A 23,789-nucleotide genomic window follows, 5' to 3' on the forward strand; every position below is an offset into this window, starting at 1 on the left:
AATTTCTGATTCAATTACAGCGTATATACAGCACGGAATAAATTTAAGTTCTGACAAGATGTAGTTCGTATGACTTAGTGAAGCTACATTATATAACATTTATAAGTACCATTAAATAAAATTATAATATTTTTATTTAATGTTTGATATATTATTATACTATAAAATACATTAAAATTTGAAATCGGATAAAAACATTTTGAATATCCATATATTGTGTATATTCCGTGTTTAAGTTTAAATATTGTACAACTTACGGTGGCGCGCAGTAATTGACAACACGCGTGTAGGTCTTTTGTTTTGTTTTTTTTTTTTTTAACTAAGTATCTATTATGTATATTTACTCCTTGTTCGGTCGTGCGCATCGTTGTCTCGCCTGTAAATCCGAATTTGAAGAGGTTTAGTACGTCATACGTACCTACCTGTTATTATATGACATAATATATTAATATATAATATACGTGTATTATTTTTTATTATTATTGCGTTTTTCCGACTATAGTTTATTTTTTACTTTATTACACGTAATATCGCATTTATTTTACGGAATGCGATATTTATCCAGCACAGTGGCACGCTTTTTGTCTCTTTTTGCAACGTAATATCATATATTTTATCGTTTGAATAGCGTCCAAAAATATTTAAATAATGTATTTACTATAGCTATACTATAATAGCCCAGTCTTACGCTCACTACGCCGCGTTTATTGTCGGTGTTCCCAAGTTGGTAATTATTACACGAAACGGAACAGTTTAATGAATGAATATCACTCTAAATTATATTCCTTTAAAAATTATACTTATTATAAAAAAAAACTCGTTAATAATAATGAGATCACATTTTGTTGAACTATAAGGAAAAAAAAAACTTTACAACCGCGAAATAAGGACACTATATTATAATACGCATATACTATAGATATTAGGTACTTGTTTTGTGATATAAGTTATGGTGTTGTATCTTTTATAGTTTTATCAGAGTACATATTATTTATTATTAGTTTATTACTTACTTTTTTTTCATTTGCGCCGCAATAAAAATGTTTATTCGCTAAAATTCATTAAACCTTCGTATGATTTGAGTGGTACCTACGCATAAGGTTACAACGCCATGAGCCAATGAATGTATTTACCTTGCTGAAAATTATAAAAACATTGTGAATTGTTTTTTTTTTTTATTATTAAAAATTTTATAATAAAGCGAGAGCAGAATTCATTATAAAGAACAGCATGACTGCATGAGAGACTATAACAAAAAATAAATACACCAGTAGACAATTTGATATTATTTTGCCGAAAATGTAGAATACGAAATGCGCACTGCCGTAATGTTGTAAATTATTCCAAGTAAATATTCGATCTCGGTTAAAAAAAATATATAAATTGCATTAGCAATTTTAGCATGCCACTAAATATATAATATGCTGTATAGTGTATACGCATTATAAAATACAACATAAATATTATAATATTAATAGTTGTTTTTATCCGAGTATTTTGGTCGACGGTCGAAATATCTTTTAATGCATTTTGTACCCGCAATTTTTTTTTTTAATCTCTTATAACTCTTATAAGTACGTTAAAATTATTACTACTGATTAATGATTCCGAGAGCGTTTAATACTTTTGTTTTTAAGCTTTTCGTGTACTTAAAATCGACCATCTCGGTGGATTAAGTTGAACGATAAGCAACGAATTTACAAACACCTAATACGATTAGAGTGGACGGACGCGGCCAGATTTGGGGCAGTATGGTATGTTCCTATTTGGTATTTGGTTATAAATCAAAATACGTTCGTTTCACTCAGAGGTCTCCCCTATATCTCGTATACGGTATCTTCGCAATTGGGGATGATTCGTCGAAATAAAACAGGGATCATAAAATGCGCCCCCGTTAAACCTAAACAGCCGTGGCACACTGCATCTCAACGGCGTCCATACACTTGCAGTACATACTACACTGCACGCCTCCCATATAATAATATACACGTTCGATGTGTGTGCGTACTGCGCGTACGTATATAATATATATATATATATATTATAAAATATTATTATTATATACATACATATTCACTGTATGCGTGCCATTGTACTCTCCGCAGGGTAGTCCATAATATTCCAAAACAGAACTGCACGGTCTACGTACGTTTATGTATATAATACGCATAATATATATATTCGTGTACGAGCTGCCTTCAGTGGAATGCGTGTCGTTTTTATTTCTTTTTTCGTCCTCGCCACTATTGTTGTGCGTTCTATTCATTTTTTTTTTTTTTAGTCTATTTTCCGTCCCCTTATAGTGTATATTATATTATTGTTGTAGTAGTCGTCGTTGTTATCGTCATGTGTGCAACGTATATATGTACCATGTACGGTATAATACTGCGACGTCTCTGTTTAAAAATTTACAACTCCGAATGTTATGAATTTTGGCTTCCTTCGACAAGCCTCTGCATAGCGCAGGCGCCACCGGACCCCGACTGAGATTTTGCGTTTACGACATAATGTATCATGACCATTACCTATACGTATACTGTGGTTATGTATAACGTCATGTTAACTGACGCGGTTTTAATAAATTATAAGTAGGGTATACCTACACTCTGGCCGTGGTTCGGTGATGCGTAGCACCCTCCATACATAGATACCAAATAATATTATATCGATTCACTGTAAATCTTATCGTATCCGCCGCCGCCGCCACTGTCGTGGTTATCGATTAATTAAATCCTGAAATAGGAAACCGGTGTTTAAAGTACGCTCCAAAATCTTCGTCGAACAACACCTGTTTGCGCCGCCGCCTCCGGCAGGTGTATAACCCTTCCGTCCTACCTGTGCGCACACCGTGTTTTATGTAGTGCATTTCTTTATTTATCGTCCAAATATTATACTCTATATAGTATATAGTATATAATATGTATAGATTATAGATATATTTTTTTATATGACCCAATGCTGTATTTATTTAGGTAATATTTTAGGTGCATGTTAGTTTTTTTTCCTAATATTTTTTAATGCAATATGCAAATGTTATTTTATTTTTTTCTTACCGCCCTCGCGGCATTGAAATTTTTAAAACGAAAAACAATCGTGAAGAGCAGACACGACGTAATAATACTAATCGACCCTGCGGCTGTTTGTTCTTCATCGATCGTATTTGTACCCATCTTCTCACGCCATCTCTCATGCGGTGTTTATACGTAACAATATTCAACGAATTTTCTATACGTACACATCACAAGACTGCATGCGGCAAATACCTATATGTTTATATATTAATATTTTGTGCGTGTATATGCGATATTCGATTTTTTTTTTTCAATGGAAATGGGCTTTGCGGACGATAATACGTTCTGTTTCATGTTTACGTTTTCTTACTGCCAAAACCCTTTTTTTGCATACATGCATGCATGCATGATTCATTATCATCTCATTTTCTACACATGCGTGTTGGGAGGGGCAGCGGTCTCCAGTATATACAATATACATATTATATACGGCACGATCACGTTTTCACTGGTATATATACATGGAAATCTCGCCGGACGGGAGAGGCTTGAATTTAAATTTTCGTCAGCAGATAGTATATCTACTACGTCCGACGGGACTTCGGGTGCATAAATAAATACTTTTCATATTTTGTTTTTTGTTTCGTGACAACGTTTTTCTTCTCTCCAATAGACATAAACGTGTTATTAAAAAAGTTTCAACGGTATAAATTACAACTTTGTTCTCGTGTCGTTGTTTTGTCAAGACGGAATTACATTTTTCTCGCGAAAATTCGTCGAAATAGAAACGACGCCGCCGCCGCGGACGTCGCGGGATTTACTGCACAACGATGATAACTGTGTCCCGGCGGCGGTTGTATGCGCGTGCAGAAATTGATAAAAATTACCCGCGAGGTTATTTTTTTCTCGCATCACCAGTCTCCCTAACGCGTATTGATGTACAAACGCGTTCCGAACATCTATCTCACAAATACATGAAAACTCCATCGGATCGAACAAATCGTATTCGTCGCACGTACTGTCATCGTACGTTTTTGTGCCGAGTGGAGGTGTATAATATACTATACACTGCAGGGTAATTTCAAACAAAATCCACAGCGTATTAAACCCGTATAATTTGGTAATCTTGAAAACCGTCCTGCGGTGTCGTCAGCTGCCGCATACGCTAGAATCGAAATAAAAAAAATCTAGTTTCATAAAAATCCGTTCGTGTTCTCACTCGGGCGCTCGCGTAACACACACACACGGAACATGATAGTTGTAAATAATGTATATCTATAAGATATATATTTTACAGATAATATATAGATATGAGTAGGTGCGTACAGTACAGCTGGTGCTGCGCCTGACCAAATAGCGTATTCTCCATGGAGTTCGATTCGAGTGCTTAATGCATTTATTATACACACGTGAATGTATATTATATGTATATAAATATATTACATGCAATGTATAACAGTGATCTCGACGGAGATACAAATGACTATTCAGAACTATGTGTGTTTCAATGTTAATAATAATTTATACACGATAGAACGCGGCGCGCGTGGTTGAAACGTTAGTGTGCGAAAAACATAAAACAAAATCTCAGGGCCTATGGTTTAATAATAATGTGTAATACGCATAAATTTTTTTTTTCAAAACCAGTTTTCACGTAGCGTAAATCATGTTTTCACGAAAACCTGATTTTTAACGTTGATGTTAAATTAATTACATAACATTAAACTATTATGAATATATAACTTGTTTGAAAATTTTATAATAATTATGTTGTACTATTAAATGATTTAAACAACAAAACATTATAGGACATATTGGCATTATAAACAACGCAATTAGTTTTCCGTAGAGAAAAGTTTATTCATTTAGAAGTATATTATGTTATACTTATACTGCAGTATCAATTTTAAGGCGGTATATCGATTTGTATATAGCGCAATGAATATAAATGCGCCGTATTCATATAATATATTATTATGTACAATGTACACATTACCTCTATATTTTTATTATATTATATAAAATATTTATATATATTGATATTATTATAATATTATGTCACTCGATTATCGGTAAGAATAAGCCGAAACGTATACAACCACCGATGGCCTTAGGAATAAGTGCTATATATTATTATGTATAAAGCAAAAAATAAACTACATAATATTATGAACTATTTAGTCAGTATTTACCTACATGCGCCGTTCCTCCAAGCAAAATCAATGAGCTACAATTGTGACGCTCTAAGCTCAATCGTCGAAAAATGTATTAATGACTCGTGTTTTATACCCAGATCAAAATATATTACTGCACATAATTATTAAAATATTCCAATGTTTGATTTAAAAATTGTTATCTGAAACAAGTGGTGGATTTAAATTACCGCACGTATGTCTAAATAATATGTATATTATGTAACATACATACTTTAGGTACTACCCCTGCAGAATCCCAGACCACATTTTGTATTATAAATTATATAATAGATTTGTATTGCTTTGTCTGGTTCTATTATTATAAATAGTTTTTGCGGTTGTACTGGCAAACTCGAACGGAATATATAATGCCCATATAATATTATATATATATATGGCGATTGCAATTTTAATTAGTCGCTGCGATTAGGTCGTGTCCCGAACATATAGTGTTACACACACTCGCACACACGTACACGTGTGTCGCGTATAATATAAACCCGCAGAAATAAATTAAACGGCGCAACAAAAGTTTTCCATAATTTCAATTTAAAATCTGTTTGTAGTTTGTACGAAATCATTATTAACCGAATGTACCTACGATATCATTACATTACGTCGGATTTAATCTATGCAGCGTACTGAAATAAATTAACGGTCTGACGATCTCACAAATGCATACTAAAAACAAACTTAAATAATTATTATTTGACCGGTCCGTGTCTAACGAGGGATGGCTACCTACTCTCTATGTCACATCTATGTAGCTGGGTTTATTGCGTAATATTATATAGAACATAGCTATAGGGTACTCACGTGCGATGTGATTAATAATAATCAACGGATATAATAAATTTTCCTCATTTTTTCACATATATTTTATGTCAGTGGTAGTGACATATAATTCAGACAAAAACTTTATTATATACATGTGTATCGGATGTGTGTATCGGATGATCCATTCAACTTAAGAAACTCATTATTATTATAACGTGGTCGGGGATGACCACGTTACAAATAACTTTAACTTTTTTGATGTATATATTAAATATTTGCTACGTTTATCCATCATTTTTTAATCGTTCAGAGTATGAAATCAAAAATGTATTGTTAAATGCTTCACTCAATACTTGTAATATTATAAGTAAATAAGTACATTAGTGTACATTTTTTTTTGAGTTTAAACATCTTGGAATAACACGAGATCTTCCCAGTTTGATGCCTTGAGGCTATAACTGCGTATCTCATATTTGGTCTGTAAGCTAGTTTTTCGAATAACAGTTGCGTTCAGCTGTGTAACTCAGAGAAGCGTACGAATGATTTTATTTCGCATAGAGGATGATATTATGTTATTGTTGTTACTTTTTTTTTATCTAATGCTAGTCTCGAAAATATCAGAATCAATAGCTGAGTTTTAGACAAAAAAAATATATATGTGACGTCATTGCTGGGGATGTCAAACCCCTAAACATCCCCCAACCCCTCAAGTGACATTGTGTGTACTATATATATGTGTACCGGGTGATCCATTTAACGTAAGTCACTCATTATTTTAAAAGTTATTTACGCTTCTGAAAATATTTTTATTAATAAATCACTTTTCTGAAATTTTATTTTTATACCTAGATAAAAATATTCTGAACAATATTCTAGTTCGGAATAATATGAAATTAAAAACGTATATTTTAATTAATTCAAAACAGTAAAAAATTTTAAAAAAACATATCGACAAAAAAAGCACTTAAAGAAATATATTTTTTATAAAATTTTATTTTGTTACAATATAAAATTATGTAAAAAAATATTTGGAAAAACGTTAGTGTTTTCTAAAATACTAAGTGTTTCTCGGGTGATCTATTCACACCGTATATTAACATAATATCTTCCTATCACTTGCAGTCCCCACACGAGTTAAATTGCAGCAATATATATTTTTTGAAACTTAACCCACAGCGAATTTTCACCGTTTTATTAATATATCCGCTCACGTATGCGTATATAAGGGACATATTCTCGTAGGTATAAACTACCTTTACATATACATATACTTTTTTGTTTGTTTCGTTTTCAATATATTATATCGAATGTTTATTAACAGTAAGAATAAATAGTTTCGTCCGTATTACGTATTATGTACACAATATACATCCGGACGTGCTTTCCGTTTGAAATATATCTTGTATCGGCATATATATGTAGTATATGTAGTTAATAAACCCTGCACATATTTATATATAGTCGACTTATTGCATATACATATATATGTACATGTCTATGTAGGTTGCGTAGCATATACTGTAAATTGGAGAGGGCGATTTGTGTCAGAACTTTTCGGCCCCAAAACTTTATTGAATTCTGCGCAACTCGCGAGTTCAACGTTGGTGGGATGATGACGGACGTGCATAGTTTTTAAATTTTAGCTGCACACTATTTTGCCAACGACGTTACTACGACACCAGTGGCAATTTATTATTCGTATCGTATGAAAACGTTTATTTCATTTATTTGTTGTGACGATAGATGACAGACGTCATAGTAGTACCTACGCGAATCGCAAAAATAATAATATCGAATAAAGCCGCAAGTTCAGACTTCTATTATAGTTCCGTCGTCATCGCGAGTCTTTCAAATGCAATGTGACACATGCTGCTCACTTCAATATATATACAGTTTATTACATAATAGTTTTCGCAAAACTGTCCGACATAGTTTGATTTATATACCTATTACAGTTTAGTTGTTAAATGTTTTTTCGAATAGTTTAGAAAGCACTAAACTAGTTAAATCGAGCGTTTCAATATGTTGATTGTTTAAATAATCATAGAATAAACGATTTTTTTTTATTTTAAACATCTGAACTTTATATTTTTATATAATATGCAACAGGTGTAGGTATATAAACTAAGAAAGAATCTTTACTGTTGAGAGTTCTTCATTCAGAGAGACTAATTGTTGATTTATAATTAATTTACCGGACAACTAAAAACATAAAAAAACTTGTTTTTTTAATCTATATCGTGTGGTATTCCAACAATCAAAACTGTTACTGTTATAGTATTATGGGACTACTTACGAATTTCATTAAAAATTCAATACATGGAACAACTTTGATTTCGGTACCATTGCGCGTGCCGAGTTTAAATATTAATCGCGTATATAAATGTACTTCGCAAAATATTGATTCTCTGGGTTTTATGTTACTCATTAAATCGGATCAATACGGTGAATATAAATTTTGCAAGCCATAAGTCGTTTTAGGACCACATTATGACGAGACTATAAGACAAAACGCGCATATAATATAATAAACGAATACTCCTTTGTGTGTATGTGTGTGTGTACGTTTTATGTGTATTTGGTTATGTATTTTACAACAATCCGAGCCTGAGTCGTGTCGAGCTATTTGGCGCCTTCGATACATAAAACTGTTAAACGTCTTTATTGAATGTTTAGCAAACTATTATTTTGTTTTATATATATTTGGTGAATTAAAAATAGACGTGTATTGGCGAAAAAATTTGTATACACAAATTGTTAACAACATTAGAGACGTTATCCTGGGAGGAAGGGGGAAGCTAAAGTGCTATCACATTTTAACTAAACCAAAGGACCTAACGTCACTCAAGTATTTTACGCTTTATCCGTCTCTCCAGTCTGCTTAACTCTCCATACCTTGCAAAACTTATACGATGACGTAATTTGCAGTTTATAGTAATCGATAAATTGTTGTTGACAGGTTTTGTGACTCCAGTCGAGGTGCATTTTGACAACCCGGACGGAGGTTTCTTCGTCCGACACCCCATCGGTAGCGGTCCTGGCAACAACCGGCAACAACAACAACAACAATTGGGTGGCGCTGACAATGACGACAACGACAACGACGCCAGCGGCGGGGCCGTGCTCAGCGTGGACAGATTTACCGTATTGCAGGACGTACCGCAGACGTCGATCAGGGCCAGTTACGGGCCGTTCTCCACCAAGCAAACAGTGCCGTCGCGTTACCTGATACCGGATCCGAACTCGGCCGGCATGTCCGGCGGCGTTAACGGTTCCGGTTTGTCGACGGGCTACTCGTCGACCGTGGACATATCGTCGATGGACGTGTCCGCGCACTTGGTTCAAAGGCGCGTGTATCGCGAAAACCCGGTGGTCAGGACGTTGTTCCACGTCGGCTACAGCGTCGTCAGATCGCAGTCGGGTGGTTCCGGTCCGCCTCCTTCGATGGCGATGTCCGCCGGTGACGCGACTGGCGGTGGCGGTTCCTCGCGGTCCGCTTCCGGTCCGTCTTCGTACGGTAAACTGTGTGCGGTGGCCAAGGCCACGTTCGAGGGAGCCGAGCGGCCGGTCACCGCCGCGTGCAAGCCCGACCCCAAGGACGGCGTGTGCACCGCCCGGCTGGTGTTGCCAGCCAAGTGGTGGCCGCCGCTGAACCCGCCGGACGCCAAGCCGGTCAAGACGCCACAGCGGTACGTGCAGATATCTTACGCCCTCCTCGAGTCCGACCACCGGTGCAGCCAGTCGGACGTGCAGCTCCAGCCGTTCACGTACATCGGACAGGCGGCGCTGGATCACGCCCAGCACCCGTACAAGGAGCTCAAGACGGACGCGTACCTGTTGACGCTCGTCCCGTCCGCGCCACTCTATCCCAAGTCGTTTACGTACGTACCGGTGTTCTTCGACGCCGGGCCCAAGGAGCAGAACATCAAAGGATTTATACTCAGGGCGAAAGTCAAGAACGGCCTGCGAGTTTTGAGCGCCGAGAACAGCGACCCGGACCGGTGGACCATCAACTACACGTCGAATCCCAGGGGCACACAGATCACGGTAACGGCCGTGCACAAGGGACTGCCGTCGACCGTCGCCGGGTCCGCTTGGCCCAACTCCCGGTACGAAGAGGTATTGCAGTGGCTGTTGCAGGTGGACTCGGAGGCCGAGGACGTGTGGGAGGAAGGTCGGGTTGTTTGGACGGTGCAGTACGTCATGGAGGCGGCTGGCAACGCGACAAACTGGACGTCGGCCGCCGCCGCCGTCCAGGGAAGCCAGCCCAAGGTAGACCGTCACCGCGCCGCTTACAAACATCATCGGCGGCAAGCGGCCGTGCTGGCGGGACACCGGAGGACGGCCCGGCTATCCAGGGCCGCCACAAAGATGCTCTACCTGGACGGTGTCAACGGCGTGTTGGACGGCGTCAAGCGCAAGATTTCCGCCCGATTCGAGATACACAAGGACGACACCGAAGCCGTACTACCCATATCCAAGGTAAGTCCTTCAGCAGATGGTTTGTAATGCATAATTGAATGTGATCTTGTACGGAAAACCATAAAGTAATAATAATATTACTCTATACGGTAAACCGCACACGTTTCTGTCACCTGTTTGGTGAAAATCGGCGGTTCTTCTGCGCATCCCCACGTGACATACTGCCATCGGGGCGGTCCCATTATGGCAGGATATCGGCGACTGCAAACGCGCAGAATCTTCTCGCTGGATAGAGAAGGTATATTATATAGATTTAAAAGTCGCTCATAATGATATACGACTTGGATTTCAAATTGATTAGAGGGTTAACTAATTATATTATTTATGTACAGACGAAATGCGTCAGAAATTAATTTTTTTCAAACGTTTTAAAGATTTAATAATCTTGGGTTCGTTTGATTTTAGTGTATTTTCGTAATGCACTGATAATGTTTTTTATGTAAATAACTCATAGTTGTGTATTGCAACTTCGTTCGACAAAAAATGAATTATTATAAATTATAGTGCTATTAGTGAAATTACGTTTTAATGTAATTATACCTCTGCATTGCAGAGTTTGCAGTAGTCAAGTGCACTGGAAAATCGTCGTAATTCGCATTGTGAACTATTTCGATCGAGATTGCCTATCCGCCTATGTTTGTTTGTATATAATAACACTGGGTATGTTTTCGAACACGGTCCAAGTTATGCTATAAATTTTCCTAATATTTTTAAATACATCCTCTGATATTTTTGTCAAATCGAGGATTTTTGAATCTATAAGTTTCAAACATACGAACCACCCGGCTTAAATATACTCTATCTATCGTTTTTCATTTTTCCATTTTATAATACCATACCAGTGAAAATCCCGACAAAATCGGTTTATCCGTTTTTCTAGCCTTTTCCGGACAAACAGACAGACATATTTCATGCAATACTTTATGGTTTGGGATCTCGCACACTAAATGCTTATTACACCACTAACACCGAGAACGTAAAAATAAAGAATGAATAGCTGGGTGAGTAGTGATGGAGAATTCGAACAGCTGTGGTCGGTATTGCAGTACAGTAAAACTACGTGATGCTTTTGCGAAAATTTGTATTAGTGAACTATTATAGTGTGTATGTGCGCGCGCGTGTTCTTAAAAACTAGAACAAAATGGTAACAAGTTTTTCGGTAATTTTGAGTTTCTGTATAACAAAATAGTTTTAAATAAAAGTGTATTATACAATAAAGAAAAAAACACAGCAACATTTAAAAATAACTCACAAAGTATTTAATATATAGCCCTTCTGGTTATTAATGTACAATTTGATAAATGTACAGCCCTTCTGGCCCAACAGAATAAAAATAATAAAAATTAGCCCTTCTGGCTCAACAAATAATAATAGTATAAATAACTCACAATTTGGTTGAACCAGCTGGTCCTATATATCTGTAATATATTAAAAACATATACAACAAAGATACGAATAACAATGTAAGTATATAGAATTTACACCTCTTATAGAATACACTAGTAATGATAATAATATTTGGCGATTAGCGCCGGAATAACAATAATTCAATATGATACGAGTACCCACTAACAGTGATTAGCACGCAGTCAAAAAAAATATATAATAAATAGCCCTATTATGGCTTACAATACTAAAAAAAATAATTATTTTACTATTTGAGTAAGGAAAAAAAATATTATAATATATTAGCACTTGCTGATACTGCTGGAACAAAGTGGGGGGTAAAACTAAAAAAAACGACGGCCGTGGTAAATTATATTCGCGAGCGGGCACTGCTACATGCGATAACGCGACAGGTATATAATCTACATAATATAATGTAAAACAACTCACTAGACACATTTAAATAATTACAAAAATAAAACAATATTGATTAGTGATTACTTATGAGTGTATGTCAAGCTGTTCCTATCGCGTATTTTATTTTGATAATATTTAAATCTATTATGGCGTTGGGACTGGTGCGCGGGGTAATTAAATTACTGATGTTATCGGGCGGCACAAATATATTCCATTTCAATATTGTATGTTATACTATTTGAATATTTTACATTCGTGATGCAATATAAAAAAAAAATAAATAAATAATGGAAATAATGTTATATGAATAATTTCAAAACCGGAAATTTTTAAAATCTTTGCGATGAGTCGATGAGCTGATGATGTTTTTTGTTATGTTGAATGAACGTACAAATCTGCTTTAAAACAGGAGCTCTCCAATTGATTTATTCCAAGTTAAACATTGCAATGCTAATTTCAAACGTGCCATTAAAATTGTGTTAAAACCGTTTAAAAACCATCCAACAATATTTAAAATTTAAATAGACTATAGTAATGCAATTTTGGATGGAATATTATAGAGTCCTTCTTTTCAATTATAATTTTTACTTATTTTAATCTTACAAAGTGTCTTAAAATGTGTAGATATACCTACTTATTTTTTATGATTTTATTTTTACATTATGGAACTTTAAATTTATTCTATACCAATTCATTATAGTATAATATATCTGTTATTACTATTGAGTACCTAAAATATTTTGTTAATTTTAGAATAATAATATGATCCTTAAATTTGCATACATAATTCTATACTTTTATAATAACCGAATAATAATCATGGTTTTAAACTGTTTTTTGCTAAAATATTTCTAGTCTCTACACTATAAACAATATAAGATATTATAATAATTGTTTATATTTTGATATTTAAAATTATTGTTATCGTACATTTTAAATTTTAATAACATTGATAAAGGTAAATACGTTACAAGCACGTCCTCGTGTAATATATACACATAAATTATATAATTATTTAGATAATCTATATAGTCTGTATTATTATTTAAAATTTTAAAATATTGAAAAATTCCTACTTATTCATAAAGATTTCTTTATAGTCAATGTATATAATGTACATAGATAAAATCGAAAAATAATTCCTTTAAAGTCGTAATTTAGTATTAGGTACTAAATGTAGTTTACCTATAATGCTTTTTATTTCACTCTTTTACTTTGAAAAATAAGAACGCGTATAATCATATAATATGTTTTTGTATACTTAAAATCAAATTATACATGTCTTGTAACGTCTTCGCAACATTTTTTTTTTTTTTTTTGTAATTGACAGCAGCTGCAGTTGTATATAGCGTTGTCAGCGAGTTTCCCACGACTACACGTGCAAATGGAAATACACAAAGGACGACTCGTACCGCCAGTCGCGGTTATAAAACCTAACCGAAAACTTGGCGTGTTCGAGTGGGTTAATTATTTTAAAAAAAACCTCGTAAATCCAACAATTATGACGTTTTTGCAAGAGTTTATTGTCCGGCAATGAGCTCCCGACAAAGGCCGCGTGGTAATAGCGGTAATGAAATTGAATTTTCGCGTATACCATTAGGATATATACCTATAACATAAATAGTATTATTTTTATACACGCACGAATGTTGTATATATTTCGATTTTCTCTCGGCGTACAAACAACACACGCAGCGAGTCAATTAATAGGGATTTCGTGTTTTATCGCGGTCTGAGGTCCCGACCGTTTTGCAGGCGCGTAGTATATAATAACGACTACTCTTCGAATCCCCAGCGAGTATGTATACAAAAACACCGCCCGTTTACAGCATCATGAATCACCGGGTAAAGGGTTATAGTTGGTTGGTTTGATGTATAATATACCTACTCTATATCTACCTGTATGAAATATGTGTGCCATATATCCCGGTATCGGATAATAATATACAACGTGCACACACATTATATTATACACACGCGCGCGCGCGCGTTATGCATGGCAATGACAGATCGATTTGCTTCCGGGGACATATAGAAGAGTAAAATTTGTCATCGTCGAGCCGTCTCGTTGTGAGGACGGGGTGTAGGTACCGTGTTGCATCCGTGAAACGTGCATCTGATATGTTAGGTGTATCTATGTGTGTGTGTGTGTACTGTGTAATGGTATATATAGATCGCTAGGCTGTAAAATTATTTAGATCCCCAGAGTAATTCGTGGAGTAACTGATTTGTGTAGGGAATTATGTATATTCGAGTGAAATAATTCACGAAACGCGCCGCATGGTGTCGCGTTATAGAAAATTAATATTTCAATGAACTGAGGTTTTCGCCGTGGTGCCTTTTTTATTGCCTTAAAATGTTTATTATAATTGATACTCTATATAGTAATAGGTATACTGCAATCTGCAATACTTCTACGTTTTAAGTTTTTAAAGTAGAAACAATTTATTTATTAAATACTCACATATTATATTTATGCAGAACTGGGAAATAATCAACACGGCCGTATTGACTGGAAAGCAGATATCGCACGCGATGAAAGTGTTCGTTGTCAGCTACGCGGGCAAAATATCCGACGTCACCCGGCAGTCCGTGTGTCAGATTGAGGACGACAGCGTTCTTAAAGTAGGTGTCATTAGTACTATAAAGTATAATAAATGTATAATATATTATTACTGGCATAGTTATTAGCCAACCAGCCGGTCCCACGTATTATTTATGTGTTTGACTCGTTCTCGTACAGGTAACATCGTCGTGCAGTTCGGTGTACGTGGACGGATCTGAAATCCGGGGCTCGTCCAATGCTACGGTGATTGTCAAGTATGAATCGTATACAGGTACGGCACATTTCATCGTGTGGGTTCCAGAAATCAATGAAATGGACCTAACCATTGCCGACCAAAAACTTAACCAGATCAAAGGCTGGAGGGTGCCTGTAAGCCTGGAAGCCGACGACGACATGGACGAGTAAGTATATCGATTTTAATTTCTACTTCTCATGGTCAAATTTAACAATATATAGTTACACCTAACCACATGATTGTTCATGTTTGAAGAAGTACACCAAATTTAATGTTATAAGCTATGAAACATTCACGGTATTTTACAGTTACGTCAACAAATTGAAAAGGTCTGCCGAAGGCAAGGGTGGCGGTCACATGAAATCTCCGATGTCTGATGGCGATTTCCGGTTAAACGAAATGATCACCGAGGATATGGTAGCCGATGCATATGACAGGAAGACCAGCTGCCAGTTGAGATTTCAACAGACGTCGGTCGAGGTAAGATATAAAATTGTTATCCGAATTATACCGCAGTATAATAACTATGGGTATTGGGTATTCATTGTATAAAGCACCGGGGGGAGTTACCCATAATAATATAATATACTGTAGTATAGTAAAATAAATTGGTTAAAATTATTATTTGACACCTACAATAGAAGGACATATTTTTGATCACTAAAAATATGTATTAAAATGACACACTCTTCTTATTTTTTTTTTTCAAAGCATGGTACAAAATATTTAAATAATACAAAACTATAATTTCATCATAATATTTTTAGAAATATGTAACGAATTTTGTAGGTACATAGAAAGCAATGTTTTTTAAGCACACAAAAATACATGTTGTAATTAAATCACCGTCTCTTAATTATTTTACTATTTTAATATACGGTTTTAGTTTTTCATATTAATTAAAATAATGTTAGAACTGAAAGAAAAAATATACAAAACAAAATTATTCATTACCAATAACTTTTTGTCAAACAAACGATTACTTTGAAAATAAATTATTCGATTCTTTACAAAATAAAAATTATAATAATTGTTCATCAAGCCATAATATAATTTTATTAGCTTGTATTATCCTCGGTTAATTAAAACTCCAAACTCGTAAAAAGTTTGGTAAAAAACTTAAACAACAGTACTAAATAATCAAGAGCAGTAGAAAAGAATAGTAGTCTTTTGTAAAACGACTTTTTAGTGCTTTCGTTTTATGAACACAATGTTCGATAAAAGTGAAAGTTTTTTTTATTTTTTCCATTCATTAGCCAACTTATACAACTGCTAATTGACCTTTATTATTGAATTACAAGAATTTATTACATTATCTAAGACACTCTAATCTTCTTCACGAGGAAAATACGAAAATGTATTAATTATAATCTGTGCAGATAAAAGTATAAATATAATATTATATAATCAGATATGGTTATCAAAATAATTTTCTTTTTATACTAATTTTGATAAAATGTATACCTCACAAAATACGAATACCTATGAGTAGTATGTATGAATAATACATATGTATAATATAATATACAGTTTTAATTAACAATGTAAAAAAAGATTTATCAAAAAATCTTTAATACGGTATTAAAATGTGAATTATATAAAAACAGGGATTAAATCCTTACTCAGGATTAACTGAACAATGACCATCGTAAATAGTCGTCGAGGAAAACTTCGCATAATATGTAGTTTTATAATCCTGGAAAGAGGCGTATTATTATTCTATATGATTTTATCTCTAAAAACATCCTATTTAAACATTTCAAACCACACGCGTATACCAGAGAAAAAAAAGAAATAATCATAATAAAAACTAATGAACAGTTACAATAGGCACTCGAATCAGAATGAAACGAGGTAGAATCAGTGCACGGTATTTCCTCTCACATCCTCCGACGTACATATAACTACATTTTCTGAGCTCTAGATTCACGTCTATATAATACATTATCGTGTTACGTCTTACGTACATTAATTTGTATACAAAGACATACCATCGTGTATACATATCACTATCTATATTCAATGGTAATACACGTATAATTCGATATAATGAAATTTTTGAAAATCACATTCTTCAAGTTAATGTTCAGGTGTATATTCTAAATCAACGATAACCGCATTAAATAGACTTTTGTATTCGTACGACCTTCACATGCACCAAACAAAAATTTCTTATTTTCTTATTTTTGATTAAAAAACGATTTAAAATTCAAAATAATAGTAATGATATATATTTATTGAAAACAAACGATACAATTTTACACAAGTAATATTTAATACAATGAATTTGCTCGCCTACTTTAATCAAAATATTAAATTTAAGGTAATAAGTTCTTAAATAAAAATAAAAATTTAACTTCTTACATACTTATTAATAATAATAATACAAAACTGTCACCCATGATATCCTGCAGCGATTTGAGCGCTGTTAAATTAAATTTTAATGTTTTTATTATTATATATTCATATTTATTTATTTATTTATTATGCAAACAGACATAAGATTCGATTATAAAAATATAAATCTAAGCTAAAGTAGACACACCTCTTTTGAATTAACAACAATTATTGATAAATTAATTAGCAGTAGATAAATACAATTAAAGCAAATTATCTTTTCTTCGACTTTTTTTTATTGGCAGGTACTTTCAAATTAAATTAATCAAAGATAATAATTACGGATATTCAATTAAACTGTTGAGTAACTCATACAAAAGTAATAATAATAACAATAATAAGAGTAATAATAAATGTACGTTTTTACCTCCATTTTTAATCTATTTAAGTTCAAAACATTTAGTAATGGCCCAAAGTAGGATGAATGTAATTCTCTATGTAGTATTGTAGTTACATAATAAAATTACAATGTATAGACACAAATGTTAAAAATTCAAGTTGCATGTCACCTAGCTCTTCGATTTAACCCAACTTTATCGTGTTCGCTCGTCGTTTGCAGATATACGCCAGGTTCAAGGCGACCGACCACGACTCGGGCCGAGTGAGCTACTTCGTGAACCGCCGGACGTGGTTAAAAGTGACCGATCTGTTGCTGCATTACCTGCGGTCGTCGGATCCAAGGGTGGCGTCCATCACCGGGCAAATCGTTCGCGGACACAACGCCGGTCGGACCGAGGTGCAGGTTATCTCGGCGCTATCCGGCCACGTGCTCGTGTCGAAGGAGATCCGTGTGGTCAGCGACAAGGTGAGCGTGGCCCGGCTAGCGGTGAACGTCGTGTCCGGACTACAGCTGAACATCCGGCCGGACGCGGCCGTGGACAACAACTACATAGCCGAGACGTCCGTGACCAGGAAGCTGACGGCCAAGTACCAGGAGGGCCTGCTGGACATCGACCTGTGGTTCACGGACGACACGCGCACGCCCCTCCGGTCGGTGGCCATGTCCGACTACGCACTCCGCGTCGAGTCCACCAACCCCGACGTGGTGGCATTCGCCCCCATGGCTGCCTCGCCGCACCCACGGGTCATAGCCGTCGGTTCTGGTAAGGGTCAGCTACTCCGAGTGTCCTTCGGTCCGCCCGACGTTTGCGGCAAACACGAGCCGATCGGCGGAGGCCGGAAAACCGTCCTGCCGACAACTCTCAGCGAAACGGCGGCCGAAGTCCAGGTGGACTTTTCTTCGTCTCCGTACTCGGTCGAACAGTTCGTGCAGAACGACGGCGGCGGCGGCAGTGGCGTGCTGAACGTGGGACCACCCCGCGACAAAAAAGATCACAATAAGGACTCGACGGGTGAGTCGATCTATGCATAATATAATTTAAAATATACATTATACATATAATACCATATTATTATAATAAAGTGTGTGAACACTGCTGTGAATTATATAATAACATAATAACAATATTAGTAATGTGATGAGACTGTTGTAGAATAATTGCGTATTGCGTCGTCCTGGCGAATCCATTATATTGCATTATAAACTTAAACCTATTGCGCGCCTGTAAAAGCAAGTTCACTGCGACATTTCTGAGAAAATGGATTTGTCGACGCGTATATTTATACAGTTGTCCGCTGCATAGTTTTCGTTTTTACTTTTATTATCCACTTCTTCGTTTTGCAACGATGATATAGTTACAGTGTGCGCATCGTTTTTATCACTGTCCGTTATTACTATTACAGTATTACAACCGCAAACACCTCTGCCGAATCGCCATTCTTATTTTGCCCACGTTTTTATTTATTTTTTTGTTTAACCTCACGAGGAACTTTTTCTCTCGTGAATTTCGCGTCACGTCGGAAGTATTAAATTAAACTCGATTACTACTGTGCGCAGTATACCACCAGTACCATCAGTACTAGCTGATTTATATAATGTCTACGAAAATATGAAATCGGGTCGCATAAAATATAAATAATTTAATGTACTTTGATTCTAGACACGCGACCAGATTTTAATTTATTTTTAGTTAGTATTCGTTCACGAAGATGACATTTTTCGTATTGCGATCGATTTTTACGTTTTACAGTTAAATATTTAACAGGTGAATCTATCATGACGTGCTGCTGCAGGTTCGATACTGTTTTTTTCTCACAGACGTTTCTATCAGTTTACAATAAATTACCCGATAGATGCGATTTATTCGCTTAATATTATTTTTGTTATGCCAATTTATTATGACCTTTTCTCACTTTCGTATAGAAAAATCTTCTATATAATTTTATGGTGGATTTGCTCTTTTGTTACGTATTTGATTATTGTTCTCAATTATTATTGTCATAATAAATCCAATAAAAGCACTTTAAATTACTTTATCGTCAAACTGTAACTACTTCTCAAATTACTAACTTTCACATTAGAACACAATATAAGTGATACTAAATTGAATTTAACACCGTGACGCGCACACGCTGGAATTGGATTATTACAGTTTATTGTTTTAGACCGTATACGTTCGCTATTTCGCTTGTAGAATAGTTATTCAAATTCCATAATACGTTTACAATTTTAATTAAAAGATGTTTTGTCAACAACTTTACATAGTATTCGCGGCAATTTAAAGGGCATAATAATATACAAGAAGGGCTTTTAAAATGCAAATTTCCAAATTGTACGTTTCTCAATTAAATTGAGATTCCAATAAATTTTAATCATTTTATACAATGCTGCAAACGTAACTATAGCTGATGAGAATTTTTCAATTCAATTTTAGGAATGGCCGGCATCAGGGACGAAAACAACGATGAACCCACAGTGCAAGCTCGGCAACACAACAATAACAATAATAATCAAAACAACATTATCAACCACAGCAACAACGGTATTGGGAGCACAACCGTGCACGCCCATAAAGTACCCGCTCATGTGAGTCCATTTGAACTTGGCTTGTATACCCTGTTGGCGGCTCTTTGTTTCGCCATCGTGGCGTTTGTCATATCGTGCGTCGTCTACGCATCCAAATACAAACAGAACTCGTTGGAAATGCCCACTACCACCTTAATGAGTAAGAACCACCTATTCGGTGATATTAAATTTTGAATGCACTAATAAAAATTCTGATATTAATTTACCGTGAAGTCTACTTGAAAACTACGTTTATTAAACTGAAAAACGTAGAAGTCATTCTCAAGTGTAGACTTAGTGGTAAATTTTAATTAGTTTTCACATTGCAATATTTTATTTTATAATAATACTTTATAAATATTATTATTTTTATGTTTTATTTTAGCAAAATCGTTTATGGGTAACATGAACGGGGCTAAGGACGGTGGTGGAGGTATTGGTGGAGGTAGTACCAAACCTTTATCAGATGAACCGACTATGAACGCCCATGATTGGGTGTGGCTAGGCAGATCTACGTTAGAACGTTCGTCCGGTATGCTGGTACCATCCATGGGTAACAAATCACACAACAACAACAATAACAACAACCAAATCAATGAGCACAATATGAGAATTATGTCAAATCCCATTTACGGTGTGGACAACAATGGTACTGATAACAGTGGTAACCAACAACAGCAACAGCAGGTTTGCAGTAGAAATCCTCCTCCGCAGATCAATACTTCCACGTACAGCGTTAAGGACCGGCTGTCCAATGGCAATATCGTTTTCAATAAACTATGGAAAGTGTAAGTAGCAGTTTTAACGACATGGAGATTATATTTTAGAGATTCTTACGCTTCTATTTTACAGCGTCAATGGTTTGGGGGAGGGGTGGTCGGGGAGTAGTACGAAAACATTTGGACCACTTGCTGCTACCCATTATGTTTTTGATCAAAACGTGACATTTTCCCGGTCAAATGCATTAGATATCGCGTGGATTGCTCTTATTATTATATGATGCATCTCGTTTACACAATAACCTCTACATTCCCAGCCCGTCAAAAGTTGGTCCCGATCGATTTTCTCAAATTTTCTTCTTATCACGTCCAGAACCACGCTAGAGCAATTCATATTTGATACCTCTTATTAGTTATTAATAAAGAGATATTATAAAACAGTATAATTATATATTATATTTAATGTTAGTATATTACTTTATGAATGTAAGAAAAATGCCGTCCTGGGGCATAAGGTCATTTGGCACATATATTAATCCGGACCTGATCACATCTGACAGACAAAATAAAATATTAACAATACTGAAAACCAATGAATTAGATGTGTGGTTTCAGATACTTAATCGATAGATATTTTATTATATTATTGGCTTCCAAATTTTCAAATATATTTCTTACTTAAATATTATGTTACTATGAAATTTATTAGTACGTCAATCCCTAACCTGCATAATCATTATACATAAATACTTTAACACAAACGTTACAAACATCTGAAGTTCCCAATAAGATTGCTTCCCCCTCAACAATCCAGGTAAACATGTTTTATAAATACGAGTAGGTAATTACGTTATGACATAAATTATCTGAAATATCGGACAAGTCTGTTTTTGGTAGTATTTTGGCAATGTTGTGCCATCGTTTTTATTTAGAAGTCCATATTTAGTATCTGAATTCTAGTTTTTACTATTTTAACTGCGTTAACAGCTTGCTTCTACAAACTCATCTAATTGTTGTCGTACCTATATTTTCTTTGACTAATTGGTTCAATTATATTTTATTTTCAACTCTTAGTTTTTCACTGTATGAAACAATGCTCTATCGGCATTATTATTTATAATTAATACGTAAAGTGAAAGCTGAGAAAATTATCGATTTATCATTTCTAAAGTAGTACAATAATAATTTAATATTCATTACACTTAAAATAACTAAATAATAATTAATAATAATATTGTGAAATATTTAACTCAGTTTAATTAAACTGTTTGAGTACTATTATTTTTAGTTAAGTATTATGCACCTATCGTCTAAAATTCGTCTAGATTTTATCAACAGAAATACTAAATAAAATATCTAAAATTAGCTTGTATAGTTGTATTTATAATGATAATCAAAAATTCCTTTAAAAAATATTATAAAGAATTATTACTTTTGTTCTGTATTATTCTGTTTTTCTTAAATGACACTTTCTTTGTATTTTTAAGAAGGTTCTATTGGTTATTATTGTTTTTTGATACGACGTACATGTGTTTTATAACTGTCGGTTAAAGCAATTGAAATATAATATATATATATACGTATCGAGATTTGATATTGATGTTAATGACTTAAGAGAAATTGTACAGTTTCCTTTCAAAGTTTCATTGAAATATATTTTCAATAGTTACTATCTTCAGTTTAAGTAATTTATGTATTTTATATTAAAGAGCCTTAACTTTTAACTTTTAGATGAACGAGAAATATTTATTTTTATTTCCTTCATTTAACATTTTACTGTGTTTATTTAAATTTAAGATATGATGTTAAATAAATAATATTCATCGTTCGATGCGTTCCTATTGACTAATACAATATTTTATTTATAAAACATTTTCAATTTCTACTCGTACAACTTGAAAGTTGAAATTTTGTTAAGTACTTTAGTAAGAACAATAAAAAAACTGTAATAATAAAATATTGATGTGCTTACGACTGGTGCTCCAGAATTTAACGGCGTAGAACATTGGCAATAAAAATACTTTTTTAGTACTTTTGTATAAAATACTGAACTTCACAATTTTTTTTTTCTTTTTGAATTTTTAGTTTCATTTATTCAGGTATACGTATGTTTAGTAAGTACTTACAAAATATTGTCGGTTTTGTTATTATGTCAACAAAAACCTTGTACTACATTCGTTAATCCTTTTACGTATACGGAGAACGTATTTCTTATTTTCTTCGTACCTACTTTATAAACGATTGCTTTTGCTCTAAATTATAATAGTACGCGTTTTCGGATATTCCTTTAACAGTGAAATTGGAGGTATAAACTATAAAAAGAAGTCATTTTATTGTACACAAATTCTATTTTCTCATAAAAAAAATCATTTAATATTATAGCATCCTGGAAGACCAAGTCTCAAAAAATAATCGTTTTTAATCCATAGTGCGGGATATTGACTATTATTTATTTTTGATTTAATCTCTCAACAGACTTCCAACACCAAATGACCAGAACCTAGAGAAACCCGCTGACTACAGGCCACCAGTGCCGCCTCACAGGACGCAATTGAACAACGTGGACAACATGATGATAGGAGACAATGACAATGACGAACAAGCGCCACCACCTCCAAAACGGCAACACCATCACCACCATCATCATCATCGCAATCGCAGTCAAGGTGTGTAAATATTTATAGTAGCTATGTAACTAT

The 23,789-nt window shown here is 34.6% G+C and overlaps 1 protein-coding gene across 1 annotated transcript in view; it reads left to right on the forward strand.

The window, feature by feature from the left end:
* LOC114128473 (transmembrane protein 132E) overlaps window positions 1-23,789 on the forward strand; it is a 58,998-nt gene that overhangs the window by 32,137 nt on the left and 3,072 nt on the right. The window contains exons 2-9 of the mRNA XM_027992987.2: window positions 8,943-10,465; window positions 14,750-14,893; window positions 15,012-15,235; window positions 15,378-15,549; window positions 18,026-18,818; window positions 20,241-20,531; window positions 20,757-21,159; window positions 23,566-23,756. Coding sequence (XP_027848788.2) covers window positions 8,943-10,465; window positions 14,750-14,893; window positions 15,012-15,235; window positions 15,378-15,549; window positions 18,026-18,818; window positions 20,241-20,531; window positions 20,757-21,159; window positions 23,566-23,756 — 3,741 coding nt within the window. The remainder of the gene's footprint in view (window positions 1-8,942; window positions 10,466-14,749; window positions 14,894-15,011; window positions 15,236-15,377; window positions 15,550-18,025; window positions 18,819-20,240; window positions 20,532-20,756; window positions 21,160-23,565; window positions 23,757-23,789) is intronic.

Source organism: Aphis gossypii, chromosome 2 (assembly GCF_020184175.1).
Source record: "Aphis gossypii isolate Hap1 chromosome 2, ASM2018417v2, whole genome shotgun sequence".
NCBI classification, from domain to species: domain Eukaryota; kingdom Metazoa; phylum Arthropoda; class Insecta; order Hemiptera; family Aphididae; genus Aphis; species Aphis gossypii.